The sequence below is a fragment of the Sturnira hondurensis genome, unplaced genomic scaffold, assembly GCF_014824575.4.
Source record: "Sturnira hondurensis isolate 20B ecotype Veracruz unplaced genomic scaffold, ASM1482457v3 Scaffold0018728, whole genome shotgun sequence".
Taxonomy (NCBI): Eukaryota; Metazoa; Chordata; class Mammalia; order Chiroptera; family Phyllostomidae; genus Sturnira; species Sturnira hondurensis.
In genome coordinates this window covers 5,254,294-5,282,158 of record NW_028091359.1, presented here as the reverse complement: position 1 = coordinate 5,282,158, position 27,865 = coordinate 5,254,294, and the positions used below count along the sequence as shown (strand labels likewise).

The following is a 27,865-nucleotide window of genomic DNA, read 5'->3' as shown; positions in this document are numbered from 1 at the left end:
GTACGAACATTGGCACCTCCCACAGAGAACCCAGGCCAGACAGATCCAATTTCCAGAGCTCGGTGTATTGAATGTCACATTAGGCACTATAGTGTAAGAGATCCTTGGTCAAACAGAAAAGGGCAGGAGAAAGGCATAGCTTAATGAGACGGTGGAGCCTAACCAAAGCCCTCTACCCTAGAGAACACCCCCCTCAGTAATTTCCCGACAGATTTCTAGGGCTGAAAACTCTAAGGATCATTTTGCCTCTGATTTCTGAAGGCAAGTTCACTCTCAGATTGAGTGCCTATTATGAAAGTGGATGGCTTAATCCATGGTCATTTTTTCACTGCACAGTCACAATGCAAAACATGCCACCACCAAATTTTGACACGTATTACAATTCCCATCATCTGTTCGTTCCTTAACTCAGCCTCGGAGTGTCACAGTTCCGATGGGCCTGGAATAAGCAAGGCATTTACCATCAGGTAACAGAGCCAATATCCAGCTATAGTTTCCTGACACCTGCCTAGCAGTGGGCAGGTCCCCAAATGCATAGTTAACTTGGCAGCCACTCCATTATGACATGCCTTCCTCATTACTAGCGGTGCCTTTAACCTCTAGCTGGGCAGAGGTTGTGTTAAATCTAAGTCTAAGACAAAGCAATACCTGCCAAGCCTGGGCTGAGACGTTGTGTGGAGTGGTACCTCCTAAATAGGTTTCAGTTAGCGGTGTGGCCTAGGAGAAAGAACGCTTATCATCAAGGGCCAGCTCTGTCCTTCACAACAACGTGAATTCAGGCAAGCCACTCTCCTCCCGAGCACTTCAATTTCCCATCAAGGAGATTCTTTTCCTTAAGCTTGTCTCATGGGATTGTTATGAGAACGGGTGAGATTCTTAAATATCATACGAACACTACAATACATTATAAATTGCCTTGGTGTCCAGTAATTTTGCAAATGATGCCCCAGCAAGAATCTGTGCAGGGGCAGGTTCTGAGGCTTCTAGGGTACCTTTTTTTCACCTCAGTTCAGCCCTAGGCCAGATTTCTAAAAGGCAACCTAATGTAGCCACTTAATTTTAGACCCTTCTCAAAGTATATACAACCCTGTGAACTGTTTAATCAGATTAGAATTTCATAGGGAAATAAATAAACATCAGTTCCACATAGAAGCTGGATGATTAGTAGGACTGAAAAACAAAGCAGTCTCTCAAAATGAGCGGGAAATCATTTCCCCAGGACGGCGGCTGACCTCAGGAGCTGGCTGTGATTGACAGGGGCACCGGGGCCTTTCACCCTCGCCAACCTTCACGCAGAAAGGGCAGGAGCCCTGATTTCCCCGTAGAACATGATGAAAACGATTAGCCCAGGACCTGGAGGGCAGCAGCCTTCTACGAAGAGAGCCACCGTGGACCCTTCTCCTCTTCCAAGACCCTGTATCCTTGCTGGAAGGGACACCGTTCCAAGTGCACAAACCTTGAGGACTGAAGGACACATGGTCACTGCATTTACTTCATCTGCAAAGAAGGTGGAGACCCCCTCTCAGTTTTTCAAGAGCACGGTTTGCTCAGCTAATGGGAATAGGATTATTGTCCTTTCTCCACCAGCAATCGAGCGGTTACATATTTAGATGCAGGTCACCAGGACCCAACCTGGTGAAGGAGGCAGTTCACCAGAGCACATCAGCAGCTGGCTCGGCCCCCAGGCCTGGCTCAGCAGGATGTTGACATCGGTGAGATCACCTGGATCTCCCAGAAAGCCAGGTGAGGTAAAGGGTGAAGGCAGTTACCCAACATAAACATTGTCCTTGCTCTGTCCATCATAATCCACGCAAACTTCGGAAGCTAAAAGAAAGCCTCTTCAAGTAAGCCATCTGCAGTGGCTTAAAAAGTCAGAATTTCCATCCATACATCCAGGCAGCCAAAGTCTAGAACCATGCTGTCCACTCCCATGGTCACTAGTGCACGGGGCTATTTAACTTTAAATTAAAATGAATTAAAATCAAATGTAGAAGTCAGTCGTTCCTTGGTCTCACCAGCCACATTTCACATGCTCAGGATCCACATGTGGCCCGTGGCTGCCATATCGGACCACACACATATAGACTATGTCCATTGTCACAGAGAGATTATGGGACAGCCCTGCTTCAGATTGTGGTCAAGTCCAACACGCACGCAAGACAAGACCCCATGGGCCAGGAGAAGGTTTTGTTCCCTAGATACTGGCCCTGCATGGTCCACAACACAATGCTTTGCAATACAACACTGTAGCTCCTGCTGGCTTAATTAGCATTTTGTGTTTTGCTATCACCTGGGTATATTTGCACAGTTCCTTTCATTACCTATTTATTCAGCCTATCCTGTCTGCGGCATCTTCAGCTTCTCCACTTTCAAACAGCTCTTAGGGAGTTGTTCTCTCATTAATCTGTCAATGTCAGCCTACCAACGCCCTTAACAGTGTCATGAAAGCAGCCAGGGCTTAGTACATGGCATATGCATTTCGTGAGTCATACTTTTAATTTTCTCTAACTTCTACTTGTCCACTGTCAAATTCCTGTGGGTCGGGCCTCCCTTTTTTTCTGTCCCCAGGCCCCAGTGCAGATGAGACAGGCCACACAGGCACACACCAGTTCTAGCCGCCAAAGGGCCCCACCCTGGGAGGGCTGTGAGTCATCTCTGACACCTGGCTCAGTGTTTGTCACAGCCGCCCTCTTGACTCTGGCGTAGATTCTGCGCCCTCGAGGTGCACCTGAGTAATAGCTAGCTCTGCACCCGGCGTCTCCAGCCCAACGTGTACGTCATGCAGAGGGAATGCACAGCCTGTTCTGTGGGAATTTTCATTTGAGTTTGTTTTCCGTTGTAGCTGTTGATGTGCTCACCTTGGCATGTCCTGCAGGCCCCTCAGGCTCAAGGTGCTGAGTGCATCATCCTCTCCCTTCGAGTTACTCCTCTTCCTGAATCTATTTCTGCCCAAGCCAGAATTCTGGAAACTACCTAAGACGACTCTTCCTGCTCCTCCCCACGCTTCACAGCAATCAGACACCAGAGCTGGACTGTCTTATCTCTTCTCTCTTGAATCTGTCCACCAGCACCTCTTTTCCCAGGGTCCTATCTTTTTTTGCCCGGATTGTTGTAGGAGTCGTTTCCCTGGTGATTTTGTCCTCACCTCCCCCATTCCAGCCAGTCTTCCAGGCTGCGGGTAAGAATGGTCCCTCTAGAAGCAAATGGGATGATGTCGCTCCTCCATTAAAAATTCTTCAGTGGTTCTCCATTGTCCTTGGGATCAAGTTCAAATACATTAGCAAGGTACTCAAGACCCTGTTGCCCGACTCTCAGTTCTGAAGGCTCCTCCTCTGGGAAGAATTTCCAAGGCTTTTCCTGGAGGTCAGGTGACTTTGCTCCTGCCCCTTCTTTGTGTTTCCGATACACCCTCTGGATTCAAATCGGAGGTACACCTTCCCCTCTGTCTCCTACCTTAGGCTGGAGCTACTCAAGGGCAGGCGTGTTTATTGTCGTATAATATTTCCAGTGGCCACCACAGGACAGGAGCAGGGAGCGCTTGCTGGCTGATGGCTGCAGGAGTGTTTTAGGCACGTGCACATGTCGAAGTCCTACCTACAAAGCCCTAACAGCCAGAAGAGGAAGCCTCACCCTGTTCTAGGGCAGGAAGGCAGTTCCATTATTTGGAGTAGTGAATGCTCCCTGGCCTCGCTTGAAATTACTGAGAGGCCAGCAGTTCAGCAAGGCTGCCTGTGTGCGACGGCCAGTTTGGGCTGGAAGACTGGTCAATCATAATCAGTGACTTGGAAACCTCCTTGCGGGTGCTGACCAGAGTAACCCGCTAGAGAGAGCATTCTTGTCCTGGCATACCACTCTGCAAAGGCACAGGTGGCTTCTGTAAAGCTCGGGCAGTTCCTTTCATCACAGGTAGACAAGAGCACAAAGACACGGGAACAGCTGGGCAGCAGCTCTCCATGGACCGAGGAAACTCAGAGGGGCCCCAGGTTGACAACACAGGATCCACTCACTGTACTTTCTAACAGAAGTTGTCTGTGGCTGAACGTTGCACTGGATAACTCACCAGACTGCACTGGATGTTTCTTTTATAAGATCATAGATTGACTGGGAGACCTGGTGTGCAGGCCCCTCTGTGGGCAAACTAGTTGCTGGAGACCCTCAACGGCATTCCTGGAGCAAACGAACATAATGACTGTATCTTGGGCAAAGCCAGCAATGCGCCATTTCGCCTTTATTTCTGTGCTTTGTCTGAGCTCCAGTAGGTAATTTTAAAATAGGGCACGGCAGTAAAATGGGGCCACTGTCAGTTTAAACTGCAGCTGCTTCCAGAATGTCATCCTGCCTTTTTCAACAGACAAGCAAGACAGCCTAGAGTCCATCCGTCCATTAGGGTGCTCCTGCCACGAGGCCGGGTGACACGAACACCAACTGTTACCCAGGTTCACTGAAACTGCCGGTGCCATGATTGCCGGCCTCTGACCAGAAGGGTTTCCGGTGTTAATTGGACTCAGCAGCTGAGAAGTGGTACGAAGGAAGATTAAAATAAAGTGGCTTTTTCTCTCATTTTATGTGGTGCTATATATTTCGGTTTACTACTTTTTATTAAAAATTCTCATTTTAAAAAATAGTTGATTCATTTTTAGAACAAAAAAGCCCTTGTTGATAACCAATTAAAATTCAGATATCAAAATTAAATTTTTTCATTTGTGAGGTATCATTTATTATTCAGGTGCATACCTGCATTAAATGTGATTTACAACTTATAGTATTTCATCCTAAAATCTTGGGTTTTTTAAGTATTGCTTTATTCATTAAGGAATTCTAAATCCTTTGTATCCAAGGCACATTATTAGAGGCTATGGGGACAGGGTAAGGAATAAACCACAGCTCCGCTGCACTCAGGGAATTCAGAGTTGGTGAAATAAGACGTTACACAAATGCCTGTGCTCCAAGACAGCATCTACTGAGTGTAATAAAAAGCAACTGGGAGCCCTGGCTGGTGTGGCTCAGTGAACTGAGCGCAGGCCTGCGAACCAAAGGGTCACCAGTTCAATTCCCAGTCAGAGTACATGCCTGGGTTGCAGGTCGGGTCCCTAGGAGGGGACAGGAGAGGCAACCACACATTGATGTTTCTCTCCCTTTCTCTCTCTCTACCCAATCTCTAAAAATAAATAAATATTAAAAAATAAAAAGTGACTGGGAGACCTGGGAAAGCTCCACAGAGGATGCAGACTGGCGGATGCAGACTAGCCCTTCAGGCATGAGCAGGATTTGGGGAGACGGAAGTGGGAGTGGACAGCTGAGGGAGGGTGGACATTACAGGTGGAAGGAAGAGCCCAGGTCCAGGAGAGATGGGCACGTTTGGAAAGGGTGAGCCTTCCGGCGTCCCTGCAGCCCAGGACAGGTGCTCCAGACCTCGTTTCAGAGCTCCCTCCTGCAGCTCCCCTGAACCCGTTCCTTAGGGTCAGGAGGCGGAGGGCGCCCTTCTTGCTCCCCCACGCTGCTCCCAGACCACTGGTCCCCAGGCTGTGTTGGAAGCATGGGTCCACTGAGGCTTCTCTGTTTGATCCCACTGCCTCCCCTGCCCCACCCCACCCCCCACTGTTGTCCTGTTGTCACCCAGCCAGGGTGACACCTGTTACTTCACCTGTTACTCAGTGAAGACTCTGGGAGCGGCTCCATCTCTGCTCACCCATGTCCTGATCTGTCCCAACGACTTCAGCATCTACCTGGCTAGTCCAGCCACACCCTAGCTCCTCAGTTCCCAAGCCTCTTATAGTGTCCCCTGCATTTCACTCTGCCACCCCTGCCACCCACGGCACACCCTAGACTACATCATCCACCTGAAGTCCTCCAGCTCCAAAATCTACTCATCGGCACCAGCTCTCCCACTCACCCACTTCTGGGACACTTCGGCCACCTCTCTGGAACCTCTGCTGCCCTGGGCCCTCTCCTTTTGCCCTTTCATTGTTCCCAAGCAGCCTAGATTCTGTGCTTGATTTTCTTAGTTCCCTTTCCTTTTGTCTTCTTTTCACACCTCTCTGCCAACCCCCCCACCCCCACCCCCATCCCCTGCCTATCCCTGGTATCTGGGCTGCACCCAGGCCACTGGCAACTGCTGGAGAAAAATCACCCAACTTTGGAAAATGGTCCCCTAAAGGGTCCCAGCCAACAGCCTCCTGGGACTCCTCAAGGCTGCTCAGTTTCCCTGGTCAACTCTCTTCCACTTCAAACCTTCTTCTCTTTCCGCAGTCTTCAATCTCAGTCCTCAGGTGGAAGCTCCCTCAGCTCACGCCTCCCCAACCCCCATTCCCCCTCCCTTCCTCACCACCGCTCCCCCTATGCTCCCCACTCCTCCCCTGCCTGGATCTCCAACTCTCCAGCACAGGCTTTCCCAGCAGCATTTGATTGCCATCTGAGGTCTCCTACCAAAAATGGAAGGAAAAAAAAAACCCAACCCAGAACAGCCCTTCCTCGATCCCACATCCCCTCCACTTATTTCTTCTTCACAGCCAAAGTTCTCAAAATAATTATTTACACTGACTGACTCCATTTCCCCACCTCCTACTCACTCCTCAACCCACTCCAATCTGGCTTCCACGCTCCTCCTTCCACAGAAATGGCTGTTTGTCAAATGACTTCCTCGTCTCCACGCAGCAGGTCTCTTTCAGTCCTCACTGTCCTTGACCTCTCGGCCACTTTGACTGGCCTGGCCACTCACTCTTCCTCAAAACACTGTGGCCCTGAGCTTCTGTGAAGCACAGTCTTCTCCTGGCTTCCTCCCTTGTCTCCTCCTCCTCCACTCTGGCTCCTAGCCCTGGAATTTCTTGAGGCTCGGTTCCCTCCTCAGTCTGTACCTGGTGACTGTATCCTGTGGTTGTATTGCAGACCGCTTGGGCGGAATGGTGAACTCTCCAGATCCTCTTCTCAGAATAATACTTTCAAATGCAAAAAAAAAAAAAACAAGATAAAAAGGAAACCACTTTTATTGAAATAGTCATCAAAATATTTTTAGAAATCTGTGATTCAGTAATGTATGTGCTTCTCTGTTAGCACATTAAATAACAAGCGATGGGCGTAAAGAGTATTTTGAGACATCTGCAGCAAACTTAATGAAATGTGAAAATATCTGTGATTTCTGTTGGTGACAAAAATCACAGGTACCGTGAATACTACTGTGGCTTGTTGCCTGCATTCGTAAATGCAAAATACGCTTAGATTTCGGTTAGACATTGCTGGAGATAGAGATGTAATTTTTTTCCCATCCAAGTTCATGCCCCGTCCCTAAGAAGCCCTGTTCTACATATCCTGGTCAGGGTAGTTCATCGGGACGCTATCTGCCGAGGACTCCCAAATCTTCATTTCCTATCCAAACCTCACTTTTGATCTTCAAATCTGAATATCTCATTGTTTGCTCAGTAATCTCTGCTAGGATGTCTCAAAGACGTGTCAAACACAACAGGCCCAGGGCCAAAGTTTCCGACCAGACCTTCCTCCTTCCTTTTATATCACCGGAATCTGACACTTCCTCTACTCCTCACCCTTACACTCACTGGGCATCCCTGAGTCCTATCAATGTTACTTCCCCAATAGCTTTTCACCCACCCGTGTGGTGTTCTCTGCTATCACCTGCTATGAGAAGGCAGAGGCCTTCTAACAAGACTCCACACCTCCACCACTGCCCCTAAGTCCCACACTTCCTACCACAGGTAGAGTGATATCAACATTAGGACTCATCACTTTACTTGTCTGCTTAACCCCCTTCCATGGCTTTCCTTGGCTTTCGGAATCGGGGCCAAAGTACATCTTGTCACCAGCAAGGCCTTGTGGGAGCTGGCCTTCCATCCAGCCCTGTGCTCCATCTGCACGGGTGCCAGGCCCCCACCTGGTGGGGAGTCTGTGTGCGCTCTTCCCTCCTCCTGCAACGCTTGCCCCGCCTTCCTTCCCACGGCGCCTCCTCCGATCCCAGTCCAGGTCCCCTCCTCAGGGAGCGTTTCCCCAGCCAGCCCCAGATCCCTCTGCCCTATCTTCTTCTGACCATCCATGACTTCCTTTGTTCTAAACGCATGACTTGTGGTTTTACATTTATTGAATAATTACTTAACTAAATGGTCTGCCTCCCCACCTAGACTGGAGCTCTGTAAGGGCACAGTTTTCTTTGTTTTACTCATCAGTCACTCCCATAGCCCAACACATGTAGTCACACTTTTGTGATTTTGATTGTTTGCCTTTTTCCCAGTTTTGGTTTTAGAGGTAAGAACGACCTGCAGTGGACTGTACACACATTAAGAGGGCTATGCAATGAGTTTTGGCAAATGTACGTACGTAACCATGTAACCCAAACCCCCATCAGGTTCCTGGCACTTCATACAGCTCTCTCGTGCCCCTTCCCTGTCAGTTCCTGCCCTTGCCCCCTCAGAGGCCACCATTCTTCTCAGTGTTTGCTCCGTAAATTAGTTTGCTGTTGTTGTCCACTTCTACAGAACTGTTTGAGTTCAGACTTTTAAGTCATCTCAGACCCTTTTTATAAATAGATGGAATATTCATTCTAAATAGATGAGACAAATAAATGAAGCTGTGTAGTCACTAAATTAAAGTTACATACAAGTTACAAATTAAAATTATATCTTTTCCCAAAATGAAAAAGGCATTTTATAAGATAATAGTTGGAAATTCACATGGAAACTGGCATTCTTATGTGCATCTAGAAACGTAACTTGGTACAGAATTTCTGGAGAACAATTAGAGAAAAAAAAGTTTTAATTGTCATGCTTTCACTCTAGTAGTATAAATTCCCCCTTTGGGGAATTTAAAGAGATAAAGATGTGCATCAGTATATAAGGACATTCACCATGGCACTGTTTATCACAATAGCAAAAAGGTGGAAGCACCTACCTGACCAACAAAAAGAATTATGATGGATCTATACAATGAGACATATATTTTAAAGACAAACAGAGTGTCAAAGAAATAATACTTTACTTAGTGATTGACTCTTAGATTAATAAATATATTGTGATTCTGAAATCATTTCATGTTTGTTGCAGAGTAAAACAAATAAAGTATATTAACATCATTAAGGAAAAAAGATTTTAAATACAATAGACAAGAGATGCAAATATATAATAAAAAGGGAAAAACCCATACGCCATTACATGGTAACTAGGAATATTACTATGGACTCATGATTTTAAAAACACATGTTTCTAGTTAACCCATTGAAAGGATTTAGGAACGATGTCAGCACAATGTCACTCCAGTAGCAATGAACACACCTAGCACGCAGACATTGGTCTCTAAATACCACTCTCAAGTAAAAGAAGCTAGAGCTTCTTGGAGAAATAGCTGACTCCAGTTCTGAGGTAGATAAAACACAAGGAGAGGCTATTATGTTTATTGCACCAGAAAGCAAAGAAGTACTCGAAATGTCAAGTCAAGAGCTAGGTTGAATGAACTTCCACTCTCCATTCTTTGAATTTCAGCATCAAAAGAAATTCATGAGATAATTGAACAAAACATATCCTTGAGACCATAATGATAATAAATTAAATAGATCTACCCATACATAAATACATACATATTGATAAAAGGGAGGGGAAAGTTCTTTAGAGAAGAATGCCGATGAATAATTATAGAAGAGATGATAGAATTAGAAAAATCAGTTTGCTACCCCACTGTAATGATCAATCCAGGCAAAGCACATCAAAAGATGCTAAAATCACTGGGTGAAATGTTGTTTAGAAATAGATTACTGTCTGAGAGTCATCCCATAGATCACCTACTAATTACCTGCTAATTACAAAAGGGGCGTGGGGGTGTACATTTACATTAGAGAAATCTGGCAGTCACCACCTGACCCCAGAGATAAACAGCGTCACCAAACAGCACTGTCTAGTGCCGATGGGATGTGATAATACAGGACACCACACCCCCTGTAGGATGTTCATGCCGGAAAATTATAACCTGGGTTTTATTATGAGAAATCAATCAAATTCAGAATATAGGCTATTCTATGAGTCTGGGACTTTTCAGAACAGTAGAAAACATAACAAAGCAAAAAAGGACAGAGCGCTAAGGACTGAAGAGACCTAACTGCATGCAGTGCATGGGTCTTGGTTGATCAGAGATCAAAACAAAAAGCTGACAAGATACTTTGGGGGTATTGGGGTTTGCATATGCTCTACATATTAGATAATGTATGGAACTATTACGGTTTCTTAGGTAATATAATGGCATTGTGGCTTTTTAGGACAGAAGAATGTCTATTATTGAACACACACATTAAAGTATTTGGAGGTGACATATAGTGAAGTCTAGTCACTTTGAAATCATTGAGAAAATGATCTAGAGAGAGAGAGAGCAAACTGGGTATTATTTGTGCTATTCTTTCAACTACTCTGTAGATGTGAAAATGTTCAGTGTAAGGTTGAAAAATTATTGAAAGAGACATATTGATGCACTGTATGAAGTGAAATCGTTTGTAAAAAAATATTTATGTATCTACACAAATATACATGCTAGGGTAAAGTTAGCTGCTGTAACAAAAGGGACCAAAAATGCAGCAACTTGGTCAAGACAGTTTACTTCCTGCACCTGCTACAGTCCCACGTTGGATGAACCAGATCAGCAGGCAGCTCCCCTCCACTCGGACTTTCAGAGACTCAGGCTGATGATGGTTTCATTGTTTTCAACACATGGCTTTCAAAGCTGCTGTCTTTCTAGCCAAGGTGCAGGGCCAGAGATTACCTCGGAAGCAGGCTGCACACATCACTTCAGCTCACATGCCACTTGTTCAACTTTACTCCTGAGGCCACACGGAGTTGCAGGGGAGGCCAAACCATTGGTTCAAGGCAGGCAGCCACATCCCAGGCTCAACTCTTATCACTTGAGAAGGGATTTTGGTGGAAAGCTAGTTGTCTCGCTCACAGTCCTTAAAAGGGGGTAAAACCAAGCTATTTGCAGTTTTAATTTCAAGGTTAATGGGGTTTTGAATGTTTTAATTTTTTCCCTTTATGCTTGTCTTTTTCCATTATGAACACGCATTTCTTTTGTAATAAGAAAGGAATTACTCTCTACAAAAATCAGCCATTGAAACTGCAGAAAGATTATTTCACTGGCCAATTTGCAAGATGCTTTGTGTTCTCCCTCTGAGAGAAACATACACGCTCATCTTCAATGTCACCTTATGCATTTTTCCACTCAGAAACCTTCAGTTGGACCCCATTCTCTAACACCCCATTCTCTAAATCCCAGAGCCCCCCAGGATCTGACCCCACCCTGCTATCCAGCTTCATTTCTCACCTCTCCTCCCCACACTTCTGCTTGGGCCACCTGCCTCACTGTCCAAGAGTCATGCCACACCTCTTACTCCGTCCCTACCTTGGCACGTGCTACCTGCAGCCTAAGCCATTTTAACACAACTTTCAGGTCCCGGAAAACACCACCTCCATCACAAAACCTCGCTTGACTTCTCACCTTTTCTCTGAGTTCATTTGAAATTGAGGATGGGTGCCGCACAAGTTACTCCTTCATCGAGTGTTATTTTGCATTTTGCTGGGAGAGTACTAATCTTATCTCTCCCAAGGTCAGTGTCTTGTTTTTATATTCCCTCATAGTGCCTAACATGGGGCCAAAGACATCGTAGGTGTATACACCTCTCAGTTAATTCCAGTGTTTTATGACCTACTCTTCTGAGTAGGAGGTATTTTAATGGATGAGACCTATCTGATGAATTACCTCTTTGGCATTCCTCAGATGCTCCTCCTTGCTAAAAAGGAGGATATGAATTGAGATAAAGGAAGAAAGAGAAATGCGTACTTGTAGCAAACCCATACCCAGCTGAGCAGTCTCAGCCAGTTACAAAACACTACACTTTAGTGTTCAAATTTTTTAAACCCAACAATTCTGGCCACATCACCTCCTTACCCGCTGCCACCACACAGAACTCCATCCCAGAGAACACTGTACACACTTGTCTTCAAAATATAAAAGTGCGTGGTTACCACCCATGTAAACTGACAGGGATTTCCGCAGCACACCAGGAGTTAGCTCTAAGCCTCACCCAGAGGCTGTTCCTTGGTGGGATGGAGAGTAATCACAGCGTAAGTTCTGAAGTCCCACGTGCCTCTTCAGGGAGCAGACCCAGTGGTCATTCAACATTCCAAAGACTGTAGTCACTGAGGCCACTGTTGCGCTCAGATCAGTGTCCCAGACTGGGTCATTCCACCTTGCTAGCATGAGAACTGGAGCAGAGGGGACAGGAGTGTTCTCTGTAGAAGTCAATGGTAGAAATAGGTCCCTGTGATATCCACGCACAGGGCAGCCCAGCTGACTCCTGAACTCATCTTATGGTACATGGAGCACAAGGGCTTCCCCTGCTGATCCCGGTCTTGCCAACCCCACCTGGCAACTGGGTCTTCAGGTGGGAGAGAGAAATGGGACTAAGCAACTGTTTCATGTGGGTAGGTGGGACCTGAGTCATAAAAAAAAAAGGCTGTACATGTTACTAATCACTGTATTTAATTGTTGCTCAAGGTTACAATTCTGATAAGCTCAAAACTGTCCTGAACATGTGAAGCACGTTGATGTTCTTAGAGTTTTTTTAGATGAGAGAGAATGTAGCCCACTCTGCCCTACAACGGCACTCTGAGCAGAGTACACTAACTTTCTATTTCTCGAACACATAAAGGTATCCATCCTACCCAGAACGCTATTTATACAAGCTGCCCTCGATTCCCCAAGGCAGTTTTTTGTTTGAGCCACAATCTGAATGTGGACTTTGGGGACAGTACTCTGAAAATGCTCATTTGTATCCACAGTCCCTTGGCCACCCTTTCCATGTTGCTATGTTTGAGTGTCGAGGGTCACTGCCTCGCTCACTCTCTTTCAGAACCTCGTGAGACTACATTTATTTCAAACATAAAAAACACACAGTCTTTCTCCGGCACCAGGCTGACACTACTCTTTGCCTCTTGTCTCTCATTCACAGCAGGTCGTGCCCTGATCTCCACTCTGTCATCAGGGCCACTCAGCTCAGCCGTCCATCACATGACACATGGCAAAAATGGGTTCTGCACACGTCCACCCAGATTCAAGGGCACACCCTGGGGTGGGGCGGGGCCTGCCAGTGGAGAGCCAGTTCCCTGGGGGTTGGAAATGAACCATCCATAAAGAACTAGAAAGTGACTCCTTTTCTGTCCCCGACTGCTTCTGTCCCCTGGCTCTTCTGATCCTCTCTCTTCATGGCCACATTGCCATTTCAGACTCAGCATTGTTCAGTCCCAGTGTAAGAATCAAGTCATTCTGTCCTGGCCGGGTAGCTCAGTTGGTTAGAGCATCATCCCAGGATGTCAAGGTTGCAGGTTCAATCCCCAGTCAGGGCACACACTGGAGTCAACCAGTGAATGCATGCTTGAGGTGGAACAACAAGTCGATGTTGACCCCTGCTCTTCTCTAAAAATCTTTTTAAAAAATCTAGTCATCTCACATCCCTGAGGAACCCTTGGTTCTCCATTTTCCAGGAATCTAACTAGAACTTAGTAACTAAAGTTACTGAGTCGTTACTGCAGTGCCCCGGGCTGCTCACACACCCTACTGTAAGCTCCTTCCTTTCCCAGTGCGAGCAAACATATGAGAGCCTAGCTAACCCTAGGCCAGGCAATATCTTACATTAGTATGAATGAGGCCAGAAGCACAAGTTGAGAATCTTCGGAAAATGTTAAGCACAAAAATAATAATATTCCAGAAAACACTGATTTTGACAATTACTTTGTTTAGTTAACATGGCTTTATTAGGACTTTCTCATCAAATTACCAATAGGGAACTTAAAGTAAACACATGTATCGGTAGTTTTGTGTTTTTGTTTTATTTTTGTGTGTTTTAGGCTTTGATTTTGAAAAAGAGAGCTAGTTTTCTTCCCCCAAAGAAATAGCAATGATGTGCTGTTGCCTCCACCTCCATGTGACATTTTAACTTAGGAACATATGGGGGAAGAAGTGGAAATTGCAATTACTGTTCAAAATCACAAGATGAAAAAAAACATAGTTTAAAAATCAACTTTAAATCAAAATAATGATTATTGCTAGAGAATCTCTTAATGTTGTTAAATATTGGCCATTAGAGCTTTACTGTCTAAAAAAGAAATTGTACCATATTTTCTTAAGACTAGATCAGTTTCAACTGGCTACTTATAAGGCTATCATAAATTGCCTTCAGAAGAAATGAAGAGTCCACTGTAGGAAATGACCCACCTCTCTGTTCATACCTCTGTGGAAGAGGTGAACACCCCATTGGTATTCTCACTGGGGCTTTTGGGTTTTGGTTTCAACGGTGGGTAATGTTCAGTCATTAATCTTTGTGACGGCCGAATGTGAAGTGACGGCTGACTGCAAAAGCCAGCACTTACATGACACTTACTATTTGCCTGGTACTATTCTAAGTGCTATAAACACATCTTAATTCATTTGTTCCTCACAGAACCACCAACTGGTATATACTCTCGTTCCCAGGTGACAAAATCTGAGATGCAGAGAAGAACTAAGCCAATGTCACACACAACAGTACGTGAAAGAGCCAGGATGCACTCTCAGGAAGCTGGACTCTGAGTCTTAAACACCACACTTTAGTGCCAGAATGAATTACTAAACCCTTCTCCCCACACCCAACCCCCACCAAGGATCCTCCTCCCCAGAAATATGATGGGCTTTCATGAGAAAGGATAAATGAAAATGGTTGAGTACATGGGAAGACACAAAATGTTTGCAAGTTATTCACTTAAGATTCCTCAATGAGAAGGTTTAGTGGCACGTTCATAAGTATTCTTGTTCTTGCCACTCTAGATTTAGTCTCTAACTGACAAAACACCCACTCCCAGCTGCAATTTCTGGACCCTGAATGATTAGCACCTGGAAGTGAGGTTGATGGAACCAGGAACCAGAGGTGGATGTATGCAGAACACAGGTGCACAATTCCATATGCAATAGGCATGGTCTAATCGGCCAAGCTTTCTGTCATCTCTTTGGTTGCCCTAAAGGCTTATGGTATAATGAGTGAATGGGTGAAGGGAAGATAAACATGGCTTAGCACCCCATCCAATAAAGTCTCTTCGCCAACTCCTGCCAGCTCCCCATTCCCTGAGGCAAGCAAAGAATTCTCCACTCACTCTTGTGAGTTTTTTTTTTAATGTGGGGCAGTTTGCGGAAGGAATGCTATCCCATGCTCGCTCATGTACTTCTTGCCTATGACAATCTTAGGCATCGTAATTAAAATTTGGCCACATTTCCTTTTCTGAGAATGGAGAGCCTATTTCATGTTCAAAAATGACCTAATGTTTCATCTTTGACATTTCGGAATAATTTTCAAGGATTTCTATTTAATTCCGGAATCGAAAAGAGGAAAACAATCAATTCATTATGTCCTCGCCTTTTCCTGTCCCTTTATCTGAGGGTGGTCTGTTTTCTGAAAATGTAGGGAGAAACAATAATTATTTGTTGGAAGGCTGTATCCAGACCCTATATTACAAGACATGATTTACAGTCTTGGAGGGTAATGATCTGTCCACCTGTAGATTTGATCTTCTTTACAGAAGATGAACAAGTAGGGGGATTTTTTTAGAGTTTAGTTTGTCTTATGTTGCACCCAATAATTCAAAGCTAGTCGAAGTGTTTTCCTGAGTCAGGAGCCTTGAAATGAAAATGCCATAACTGTCAGAGAGACCGATGAGGAAGATCAATACAAATAGCCACAGCTGGGATGGGGAGGCGGGCATTAATTTAGCATTCTGTGTCTGCAAAGGGCTGCATTTTCCAATACTAGACTAACACACAGTGTAAGAAAATTCAGTGTTAGTATTGGAATTCCCGGTGCGTGTTGGTGGGGAGGGGGAGGGGGTACGAGGAAGGCTTGTGGATTTGTTTGTTGCTGAGTGTACCGCCTAGCAAATCATACCAACACCAGCACCTGAAACATAAGGCAGGACTTAAATCATCCTAAAAGACCAGGTTTTTCATAAGCCATTTATACTGTGTTAATCTTTTCTTTGGTGGGTGGAAGTGTGGCAAAGTATACAAGCTACTGAATGCCTGGGTAACTTTTACTGCGTGTGCAAAGCTGTGTGGAGATATTCTGACCCAGCAGGGACTGTGATTTGTCTGTGCATAGATTTACACTGACTTCTTTATAGCCAAATGACAGGTAGGGGACTTTTTTAAAAAAGATTAGTCTGTCTTATGTTGCACCCAGTAATTCAGAATACTAAACTGAGGTCTGACTTGTTCAGTCCCAACACACTATCTAAATTTCCTTCTTATTGTTTAGTATGGGATTAACACAAGGACATTTTTTCCTCACCCACCCCCAAAGTAGTTCAAATACCAAATAACAAATTTAAAAGCCCCGATCGTCTCCCCTGCTTTCCTATGCAGCTTTGAACATGAGCTGTTTACTGGTCAACAAATTACTTGAGGGTCAGAAATGCAGTCTTTTCAGAATGTTCTACAAGACAGCCCAATACATGTGCATTCTTTTTATAATGCTGTATGACACAGACTCATTCGTTTTGTTGTTGCATCTAAATTGATACTCCCAGTCCATCAACATCTCACTGGTGAAAGGGCACGTGGAGCATGCATGGCGGGTTGCTGCAGAGTTATTGATGGGAGTGGGGGGTTACTGCGTCTGGCTTGCCTTTTTCTCCTCTGCCTGGCAAAAACGACCTAATATGCCCCTGAATCTCAAACTCCTTCCATTTTCCATAGACTTCTGGTGAGGAGGACCCTCTAGCCAAACCAAAATTAGCTGTCAAAAATTCTGCGGTGAAGTGTGAGTCCAGACTTCCAGCGATTGACCAAACATCCGTCAAGCAAAAAGATAAAAGTACCATGACCACAAAGAAACCAGAGAACATGGGCCCCAGCAAACCCTCTGCAGGTAAGTAGCTGTTTTATTAACTTTCACAAATTCAAAAATTCTAGTGTCGATGGTAATGATAACCATCAAATCGGTGCCATTGGTTACACCCGGTACTTTCCAAGTGGCTAATTCAGGTTTTGGAGGGGCCAGAGATGCAAACAGTAAAATTTGTTTAGCAGAATATCCTGGATAATAGAGAAGAACTGTCTCTACTGCCCACATTTTCTGCCCAGTCATTGGCTTTTGTGTGACACTCACTTAGAATTACCGCCTTTTCATCTTCTTCACCCTTCTTGGGGGCAGGGGGTGTGGATAAAGGCATTTGGCCCCAGGTATCAAGTTTTATGACTCAAGCAAGAGCATGAAGAGAAGCTTTCATGAGCATCTGAATGGCATAATTTATAGCCAAGAAAGAGAGTAATAAAGTCCTTCACTTCTGAGGTTGTCCTCTCTGGGAGAGAAGGGGCTTGATAAATCCTCCCTTTTGTGCAATTTGGTAAATAAGTCACTCTTTAGCTGCCTTTGAAGCGAAGACCAGTCCACTGCTTGAGGCACAAGTGATTTAACGGTATCCAGAAAAGGGATAAATTCAACGGAAAGTTTAGGGTCCCTCGGGCTCATCCGCGTCAGAGCCAACATCTGTGGGCAAACTCCACTCCTCCGGGATCTGCAAAGCTGGAGTCGCTGGGAGGAAAGGTTGGCCTTCTGCTTGCAGTGCCACGGAAGTGATCCCGATAAACTGCCGGAGAATCCGTCAATAGCATGCAATTCACTCACACCCGAGTCACAACTGTGTACTTTCTAATCCTAAAGAGCTCTTGTTCTGAAACCCGCCCAGTTAAGTCTTAATGCATCTTTAGAAAACGGCAGCTCTCAGATGAGCCACACACGTTTTATTGCTTTCAACGAAGAAGGAAACAAATGGACTTCTGAAATGATGTCCTTTTAGGCAAAGCCCCAACTCTCTTCTCTCACTTAATTGGGGCCATAATTAATTTCTCATCTGGAAGATTCTAAGTAGGACTTCAGTTTTTAGTTCAGCTGTTAAAGAATGAAATAAGGTAGATACGATCATTCCCCAAATATTTCAAAAATATGTGTTGTCATGTATTGAATTGAGGATGTTTTTTAATAGAAAAAAATGAATTTAAGTTTAAATCATGGAACTCCATAGCCTTCTTGCTAAAACTCAGTAGCTATTCACACGATGTGCTTTGTCATCCATGGAGAAAAATTAGAAGATGAACCATGTAGCTCACTCAGTTATTTCAGTTTATCTGATTAATACAGATGCAAATTCTCCTTATGGAACGTACAACACTGACAAAGAGGATAAATGAATTCACTTTACATTTTATAAAACATGAAATCTGAAGAATTAGTAGATTGCAAAACACCAAAGTTTAGGCAAGACAGCCAAGCTGGCAGAAAGATCAATTTCATCAAATAAGATTTGACACTACTTGTAGTAAGAAGCCTTTAGAAACCACCAGAGTTAACCAGCGTTAACATCACACGATGGCCCCGACTGCGTCCCAAACCATGCGGACATGAGCCAGACTGTGGCCTGGCTGTCCAGCGAGCATAGCAGTCCCGGTGACCAGTGTCATCGCTACAGAAGCCGAATTCGTTGTGCCGCCAACTGGGCAGAGCACGAAGCTGACTGAAAGCACGGCCTTGGTATGTTTAGATCCTTTCCACTTCCATGTGCAGACCTCCCCCCTTAAGGGTCCCCTCAGAGTTCTTTCATTAAGCACAGAAAAATGGGAGCCCAGAGACAGGGCGAGAATTTAAGACGAGTCTCTCCAGAAAAAATTGAGTTGGCGGAGGGTGACAACTCAGAAAATTCAGATGAATGCCCTAGTGTTACAGAAAAATGGGTCTGGGGCCTGGATTCTCTGGACACATCGATCCCATTCACCAGGTAAATTTATAGTTTCCTGCTTTGCTTCACCTCTGTAGAGAAATTATTTTCCTAATGCATTTTGGGGCAAACACAAAGATGGCAGTGAGAACCAGAACTTCCTCCCATGTCAGACCAGAGATTCTTTGCAAAACAAAAGCATCAGACACTGTGAAATTCCCTCTGCAACCTCTGCCTCCCGGGTTAACCTTCCTCCCAGTGCTATGCCGGTCTTGGACCAGATGAAATAACGGAGCTGGCAATGTGGCTGGACACAGATGCAAATCTATGCAACGATGATCCAGGTCATAAGAGTTTCTCCTTATGTGGGAATTGCTACCCAGAACCCCTAAAATGCCGGTTTACAATACAGGAACTATCCGTGCCCTCTACGAATAGACTTATAACTGAGAAGGCATCAGATGTTCATCGTTCTTCACACTAGTAGAAAGAATTCACGCATTTTTAAATTAAGGTCATATATTCCACAGAACGAAATGAGCCGGCTGGTGCTTCTCACTCTTTCTGTCCATGCGGGGTGTGCGGTTTCTGGGTGGACAAGTGCTTTGGAGTCAAAATGCTTGGATTAGCATCTGGGCCCCATTTCTTACTTGCTATGTACCTTTGGGCAAGTAACTTATTCTACTTCAGTTTCCTCATCTGTAAAACAGGATCAAAACAGATCTTACCTGCTAGGATTGCTGTGAAGAGTAAACGATAAAACGAATGCTTAGCCATTAAAATACTGCCTGACGCCACAAGCCGTTGTCCAATACATTGTAGCTTTATGGATCTAGCATGTAAGAGCAGCAATCAGTAGAGATAAGGAACTAGGAAACTTTGTTTTCTTTGTGTGAATGTTGTCCACCTCCCCCCCATCTTCTTTTCCTTTGCCAAAAATCAGAGTTATAATTTTTTAAATCCTAACAAAAAATACAAGTCCAGACACTTTTACTACACCCTGAATTTCCAAAGCAAACCACCAAAAGGAAAGAGAGGAATGATCAGAAAGCATCTACCGAGCCAGAGATTCTCTTCATCTCCAAAAAGACATGGGAAATCGAGGCAGGGTCAACGCCCAGCTAGGTCTGACGTGCAACTGACTCAGAAATCATGACCAAGGGGAACAGCAAAATAGGGTGAGAAATAAGCATAGCCAAGTCACACATCCTTGTTTCAGAATTCTGTATGATCAGTAAGAGCGGAACAGTCAGCAGGCTGGGTGAGTATGGGGAAACAGGGAAGGGCAGGGAGTTAGCGGCCTCAGGCTCCCGGATTCCTTCCTTCTCAGCCCTCAGTCCAAGGAGAGTTGGACAGGAGTCACCTCTCCTTTCCAGGACACGTGGAGGCCTCTGGAGGCCATTGTGCTGTGGGGTTCTGGCTCCTGGAGTCCTTACGCACTCCCTACCCCAGTGCCGAGCACAGGGGAAGTGAGGGTGCCCTCTGCTCTGACCGAGGGTTTGGGCCTCACCCCGTAGTTATGTGCCAGGAAAACGGATCTGGATGGAGAACTGGGAGCCTGCAAAATCTTGCCCTTTAAAACAAAGCCAAGCGTTCTAAAATCATCTTCACTTACTGAGTTCAGTGTTGGTTTTTACCCGACTCAGATTTGTAGGAGTGGCAAAACCTATTCAGCTTAATAGTGGCTTATCATGAAGACAAGTTCTTGTAAAACTAAGAAAAAGCAGTGAATTCACATCTATAAAGAAAAACATCTAAAATAACACGTCTCTTTTGAACTGGGAAATATCCACTTGAAGAGGAGCTTGGAAGAGAAATTTGAGGCAAATTCCAAATCTCCATGGCCTACCTTGCAAATAAATTCTGATGAAGATGTTCTCTGAAAGGCCAAGGCCAGTGAGTCCCCAGGCAAGCCTGCTGGCATTCAACAACTTTCCAAGTCACCTGCCCAAGTCAGAAAACAACCCACATAAGCGGATGCTCCTGTCTTCATTCAGACCGTCATAATTCACAGCCCATTTATGGTAAAGCTTCCAAGGCAGAGGGGCTCAGGGGTGCCACAGAGCCCAGAACTTGGGGTCCTGGCTCAGACTTGTAATCCACCACTTTATAGCCCTATAAACATGAACTGGCAACTTCTCCAAACTGTTTCCTCATCGGCAAAATGGAGTTATTACCTGCCTCACTAGCTAGACAAGGGGACTAAACTCCTGGGCCTATACTAGGTTTGGGGTAAAGGTTAATTCTAAAACCCCCCCTCAGCTTTTGAAGCTTGCCCTCATGCTGCTCTCAGGTTAGCATCTTTATAAGAGAGATTATAGTTGAAGATATAAGAGAGGTTATAACTTGATTAGAAAACCTTTTAACTATTTGATTATCAGTGATGACATCCACTTATCCAGTACCTATGGGATGCCAGCAAATACATTCGGCCACCCAGCTGTACCAGGGTGCATGATACCGGGGTGTCCTTGCTTTCTCACCCATCGCTCACTCATTCACCTCATGCATTTACTGCCTGCTCGCCTGCCGGCCACTGCATGGGTGCTGGGAATGCAAACACAAAACCCACAGGGCCTGCCCTCCAGGGGCTCACAGACTAGTTGGGGGAAGGACGCCACCATGCCCTGACCAAGGTAAGTTCTAAGAGCGTTCAGTGGGGTGAAACCCCTGAAGGACAGGGGATTTGGCCAGGAGAGGAAGGCTAGAAAGATGTGCCCAGCAGGATATACTGAGTTGTGCAAAGGCAGGGAGGGGACAGAGAGCCAGGAAGAAGGGGAAAGACAGACCGACAGACAGACATCAAGGAACTACAAATCACCTAGGGCCTTGGTCTCCAAGTGTCCCCAGACTAGGAGAAGAGGCATCACATAAGAGCTTGTTAGAAATACAGAAACCTCATGCCCGGACCAGTGTGGCTCAGCTGGTTGGGCATTGTCCCACGAAGCCAAAGGTCGCTGCTGACGTGCCTGGTTGCAGGTTTGGTTTCCAGTCATGGCACATATATGAGAGGAAGCCAATCAGTGTTTCTCTCTTGCATTGATGTTTCCCTCCCTCTTGGTCCCTTCCTTCCCCTCTCTCTAAACATTAAAAAGAAAAAAGAAAAATACAGAACTTCGTGTTCCAACTCAGACTTACTGAATCAGAACTGCCTTTAACAAGACCTCTTCACATTTGAGTTTGAGAAGCTCTGGTTTAGGGTCAGGCTGCAAACTGGAAAGTACGGAGTATGAAGTCGACACCCTGTGGGCAGGCGAGGACCAGGTGCCCAAGGGCCTCGAATGCCATGCTGACAGCCGTGGGGCATCAGTCACAGACAGAGGCTGAGCAGGAAGTGATGTGATCAGACTGGCATTTTTGAAAGCTGACTGGCTGGAAGGGTGAGGACAGTCAGACACAGGCCGAGAGACCAGGGCAATAGTTAGTCACCGAGGACCCAGAGAGAAATGAGAAGGGCTTGACTGGAAGCAAAAGCAGAGGGGATGGGGAAGGGGGCTGGGCTTGAGGGATGTTGAGGGAAGTAAACCTGGCTGAACATGGTGACTATTGGGTGTGGAGATTTAAAAAAAGAGGAAGAATCAAAGAAAACTTGGAGTCCTGGCCCAGGAAACTAAGCCAATGCTGGTTGCCGTTGCCAAGGCTGAGAAAGTGAGAAGAGGATGGGTCCCATTCCATGGGTGTTGTCTTTGAGGGGCAGGCAGGGGGCCAGGGGGAGTGCCAGGAAGCACCCAGGAACCCTGGGCAGGTGCTCAGCCCTGATCCCGGCCGCCAGGAGGAACCCACGGGGCCTACACTACAGTGAGCAAGAGCAGCTGCGACCTTGTGCCCCGCTTCGAGAATGGATGCAGTAAGAAGAGGGGTGATGAGGGAACTTTGGGGGATGAAAGAGTAAGGGAAGAGTGTGGGGAGACAACTCTGGAGAAACGATCAGAAAAGCAGGAAGCACCCATTGCAGGAGCCATGGGAGGCATTTGGAAAGGAAGGGATGGATAACAGCGTCAGGTCCTACAAAGGACTCAAGTAAAGAAGGACTGAGACCCCTTCATTACAGGGACAGGCAAACCTCGGAGATACTGTGGGTTCGGTTCCAGGCCCCTGGAATTAAGAAGCAAGTATCACAAAACAGCAAGTCCCAATTTTTTTGCTGGTGGGAGGGGCTTGCCTTTCACTTGTTTAAAAACAAAACAAAACTGCGGACTTCTGCCAAGATGGAGGCATAGGTGGAAACACTGTGCCTTCTCCCACAACAAAGTTTGAACACAACAAAGGTTTGGAGAACTAGGACACACCCAAAGACCAGAAAACAGAATTATACCAAAGTCTGACAACTACGAACCGTTCCACTGGGACGGTAAGAGAGGCGGAGCCAGGGCAGGACAGATCCCCCGACCTAGACACGCGGGCAGCCCAAAGCCAGTCGGGGTGCGGGGCAGACTGACCGCGGTCGCACATTCGTGCACAGTGAGACGGACCACGCAGGCCCCAGGGGGCGAACCCAGTGGTGGAGGGCTGATGGCGGTGGCACACTCCTGTGCAGTGGAACGGAACACATGGGCCTGGTGACGGTGGTGGCTGCGGTGCCAGACCGAGGTGGCAGGCGGCAGACGGGAAGCCATTGTCCCTCTTTGACCCCGCCCCCACATACAGCGTCACAACCCAGCGACTGAGTTGCCCTGTTCTAGTGAACACTTTAGGGCTCTGGTCCTGCTACGGAAAAGGCACGAACAGCCCAAAAGATGGTGCAAGAAGAACTCAAAGTCCCAGAGCCAATAACTCTCAGTGACCGAGAAATTGCCAGCCTCTCAGAAGCACAATTCAAGACACTATTTATCAGGATGCTCACAGAACTGGTAGATTATAGTCACAAATTAGAGGAACGTAGTCACAAATTAGAGGAACATATGAAGGCTAAACTAATTGAAATGAAGGGAGATGTCCAGGAAACCAATAGTGATGGAAAGGAAACTGGGACTCAAATCAATGGAATGGACCAGAAGGAAGAACAAAACATCCCACCAGAAAGGAATGAATAAAAATGACCAAACAGAAAAGAATGAAGAAACAAGAATTCAAAAAAATGAGGAGAGGCTTAGGAACCTCCAGGACACCTTTAAACGTTCCAACATCCAAATTATAGGGGTACCAGAAGGGGAAAAGAAACAGCCACGAGTGGAACACTTATTTGAACAAATAATAAAGGAGAACTTCCCCAATCTGGCAAAGGAAATAGACTTCCAGGAAATCCAGGAAGCTCAGAGAGTGCCAAAGAAGTTGGACCCAAGAAGGAACACACCAAGGCACATCATAATTACATTAGCCAAGATTAAAATGAAGGAGAGAATCCTAGAAGCAGCAAGGGATAAGGGGACAGTCACCTACAAAGGAGTGCCCATCAGACTGTCAGCGGATTTCTCAAAAGAGACCTTACAGGCAAGAAGGGGCTGGAAAGAAGTATTCCAAGTCATGAAATCCAAAGACCTACAGCCAAGATTGCTTTATCCAGCAAAACTTTCATTTAGAATGGAAGGACAGATAAAGTGCTTTTCAGATAAGGTCAAGTTCAAGGAGTTCATCATCACCAAGTCCTTATTATATGAAATGCTAAAGGGACTTATATAAGAAAAAGAAGATGAAAAATATGAACAGTGAAAGGACAGCAAACTCACAGTTATTAACAACCACACCTAAAACAAAAGCAAAGCAAGAGGACAGCTAGATCAGGAGTGGAACCATAGAAATGAAGAACACATGGAGGGTTCGAAACAGGGGGGTGGGAGGGGGAGAAGGGGAGAGAAGGCACAGAAAATAGCATAGATGGTAGGTAGAAAATAGATAGGGGGCAGGGTGAGAATAGTGGGGGAAATATAGAATCTAAAGAACTTGAGACACATGGTTATAAACTAAGCGGGGGAGAATGGTGGGGGAGGGAGTGTGCCGGTGGAGGGGAATGAAGGGGGGGAATAGAACAACTGTAATGGTATAATCAATAAACTATATTTTAAAAAAACTGCAACACCTGCAAAGAGTCATAGAGCAAAGCACAGCAAAACGAGGTATGCCTTTAATGGTTTTCAACTGGGTGAAAGGATGGCATTTTGGGAATTAGAACTTATTTTAGCGGCAGCATTTCCTAAACTTGTCTGATAAGAATCACCAGGGAGGTGCTTCATTAAAATACTAGTTCCTGGTTCCAGTCCTGACCCAGAAGAGCAGTCTCCAGAGAGGGGGCCTGCAGAGCAGGGCTTCTGACAAGCACTGCAGGTGGCGCTTGTCGCAGAGGTTTGGGGGCCCATCTCAGAGCCATGCTTCTCAAGCTTCACAGCCCACGAGAAGCACCCGAGACCTTGATAAACCACAGGTTCTGATTCGGTAGGTTTGGATGGGCGGGGTCTCTGCATTTCTCAGAAGCTCCCAGGTGACGTCCATACTGCTAGTCCCAGGGCCAGCCTTGGAGGGGCAAGGCTAGAGAGAGCACCTGTCCCCTTTTGCAGATGAGGAAACAGGTTTTGGGAAGGCAAACAGTTGATCCAAGGTGACCTAGCTGGTTAGTGGCAGAGCTGGGAGATTTGTCATGCGTGAGGGGGTGGCTTTGATGCTGACTTCTCCTTCAGGTGCCCATATTCTGCCTCCAGCAAGGCTGGCAGATTGAGAGTGAAGTTAGCAAACAAATCATTAACTTCACTTGGACACCTTCCCCCTCCACCTGCTTTTCTCCCAGCCTTGGTCCCTCTCCCCTTTCATGATGCCACCAGGGGGTTTCTCTGCATCCTTCTCTCTTCCCAAGCTTTCCCTCTGCAGCAGAAAGGCCAGATTAAGGCATGGACCACCACCTCCAACCGGGGGCAGCTGGAGGATTGAGGGGAAGAGCCTTGCCTCTGTGAGACCCCGCCGGCCACCATATGTTGCGGCCAGAACAGCTAATTAGACAGGCTGTGGGAGCTGAGAAGGGACTGAGAGCTTCCACATGGGAACTTGGTGGGGGAAGAACTTTCCAGCATCTGTCAGGGACGCCAATGACTATTGGCTGGAAAAGGGTGTGATGGCTGAAGACATTTCCCTGGTTAACTCTTCGGCGACCTTGAGGTCCCAGCTAGGTGCCTGCCGCCCCGTGATACCTGGAGAGGTCACCCCGAAGAACCGTTTTTGAGCTTTGATTCATTCACCGACTTTTCTATGTCCTGACTGCTCTTTTTCTTTTATGCAGGTGACAGCAGCGAGCACCCCCTGTTCTGTGTTGAATATTCCCCTTACTGCTCCGTCTTTGCTTTCTCCCCCGTCCTGCAGCCCAGTACCAATTACTGCTGCCTCGTCCTGCCGCTGGTGCCACCTGCCTCCCCGGTGGCCCGGTGCCCTTCCCCCCATCTCCCTCCAGTTTCCTTTCCCAGCTCTGTGAACCCCACCCCCGCCTCCCCTGGCCCCGTGCCCGAGTCTCCAGCAGCCCTGTGCTATTTCCCAGTCTCCCCTCCCACCCCATCCGAGACCCCTGTGCTGTGCCTGCCCGGCCCCAGAAGGCCCAGTAAAATTTACCTCCTATGGTAAGTGGCCCCGGGGAAGGGCGCACAGCACACTGCAGTCTGGGAGAGGGGATCTCAGGCTTCCCGAAGGCAGGTGGATGGGCAGGAGGGGCCCAGAGGGCAATGTCTTGAGCAGCAAACATCGGGAGGTGTGGTGTGCTGGGAGGAGCCGGAAGACAGCGGCTGCCACCTCTCTCAACTCTTCTAGCGACCAATAAACCCTGTCTTCTCTGGAGGCTCATTTGATTTCTTCACTCCTGCGTCTGGCACACTTGGGACTTGCAAACCCGCCGGGCTCTGTGTCTGATCCGCCCCTGGGCTATGGGCTCGTGGGCACCCGCGGCGGCCCTGGGACGGGGCGCCGGGGCTGGGCTTTTGGAAAACCCACGCTGGAACTGAAAACCGGTTCAGAACCACACTGAGGAGGGACAAATTAAAGGGCTCAGTTGCTGTTTATGTTCCCTTTTCTGCCTACTTATTAGACACTGCATTTCCCCAAATCAAAAATCCTACCTCCTGGGTTCCAAAATAAAACATATTTATGGCACATAATTAAGCTTTAATGAAGATCTCCTCTGGGTGTGTGAGACAACACACATCTCCAGCGCACTCAAACAGGCAGATCGACGCGGCCTGTTATTTGTGACTGTATAGAAAGCTGCCTATTACACCGCGGCAACACCAACGCTGGTAATTAAGCCGTAATTCTTCCCACCATCTAAAGGAAGCAATAAAATTTTTTAAAAGGCATCTCTCAGACATAATCTTGGCACCTCCTAGGCACCAGGCATCAGCATCAAGGTAGAGAGGGGAAGGGGTAAAGGTTCAAGAACAGTATTTGTCGCCTTCTCACTCTTTTCCACCTTCCCTGTCAAGAACTGTGTTGTGACAAGTGAGGTGAGGCACTGAGCAATGATCAGGTGCGACAGGCCTTGTTTCTGGCGGTCAGGGGCTCATGCGGATGTGAGATTTCTACCTGTATTTCTTTTCCTGGTGAAATTGAGAGCTATTCTGTCAACAGGTACATTGTCAAGAGAACTGAGGCAAGACAGGTTTTATCTCGATAGCTGTCGGAGACTCCGTCTCGCTCAGACCCCACAACGAAGTTCGGGGTTCCCATGGTCTAAAGCCAACCATAGTCTTCCCAAAGTTCACTGGCAAAGGTCAGGATGTCCAGTTGCCTGGTGACGAAGCTCCTGAACACAACCCCCTTCCTTCTCTGCGAGGCCTGTCCTGCTACCTGAAGAGGGAGCTGTATTTCATTTTGCAGTGTAGTTACCACTCCATCTTCCTCGGATTGATGCATGAACCATGCCGTGGTGAGGGACATCCCCAGAAGGGCCCCGAAGTTCTGATTTTGGTTCAGTTCGGGGAGAGGGTGAGGTGATTAGCATCTGGCACCCAGGTACATACGAACTAGGCAATCTCGGTCACCTGTGCCTGCAACTGCAGCTGGAGAAGCAACATTTCATCAGAGTTTGCTTTCCATGAAACCTAAACGGTTCCACAGGGAAGAAATCTGTGGTGCCGGCAAATTAGATCATAAGCTTTAAGGGCATGACCAAAATGTCTTACTCATCT

The 27,865-nt window shown here is 46.5% G+C and overlaps 1 protein-coding gene across 1 annotated transcript in view; it reads left to right on the top strand.

The window, feature by feature from the left end:
• Nucleotides 1-27,865, top strand: part of MARCHF10 (membrane associated ring-CH-type finger 10) — an 82,522-nt gene that overhangs the window by 19,684 nt on the left and 34,973 nt on the right. The window contains exon 4 of the mRNA XM_037070235.1: nucleotides 16,753-16,924. Coding sequence (XP_036926130.1) covers nucleotides 16,753-16,924 — 172 coding nt within the window. The remainder of the gene's footprint in view (nucleotides 1-16,752; nucleotides 16,925-27,865) is intronic.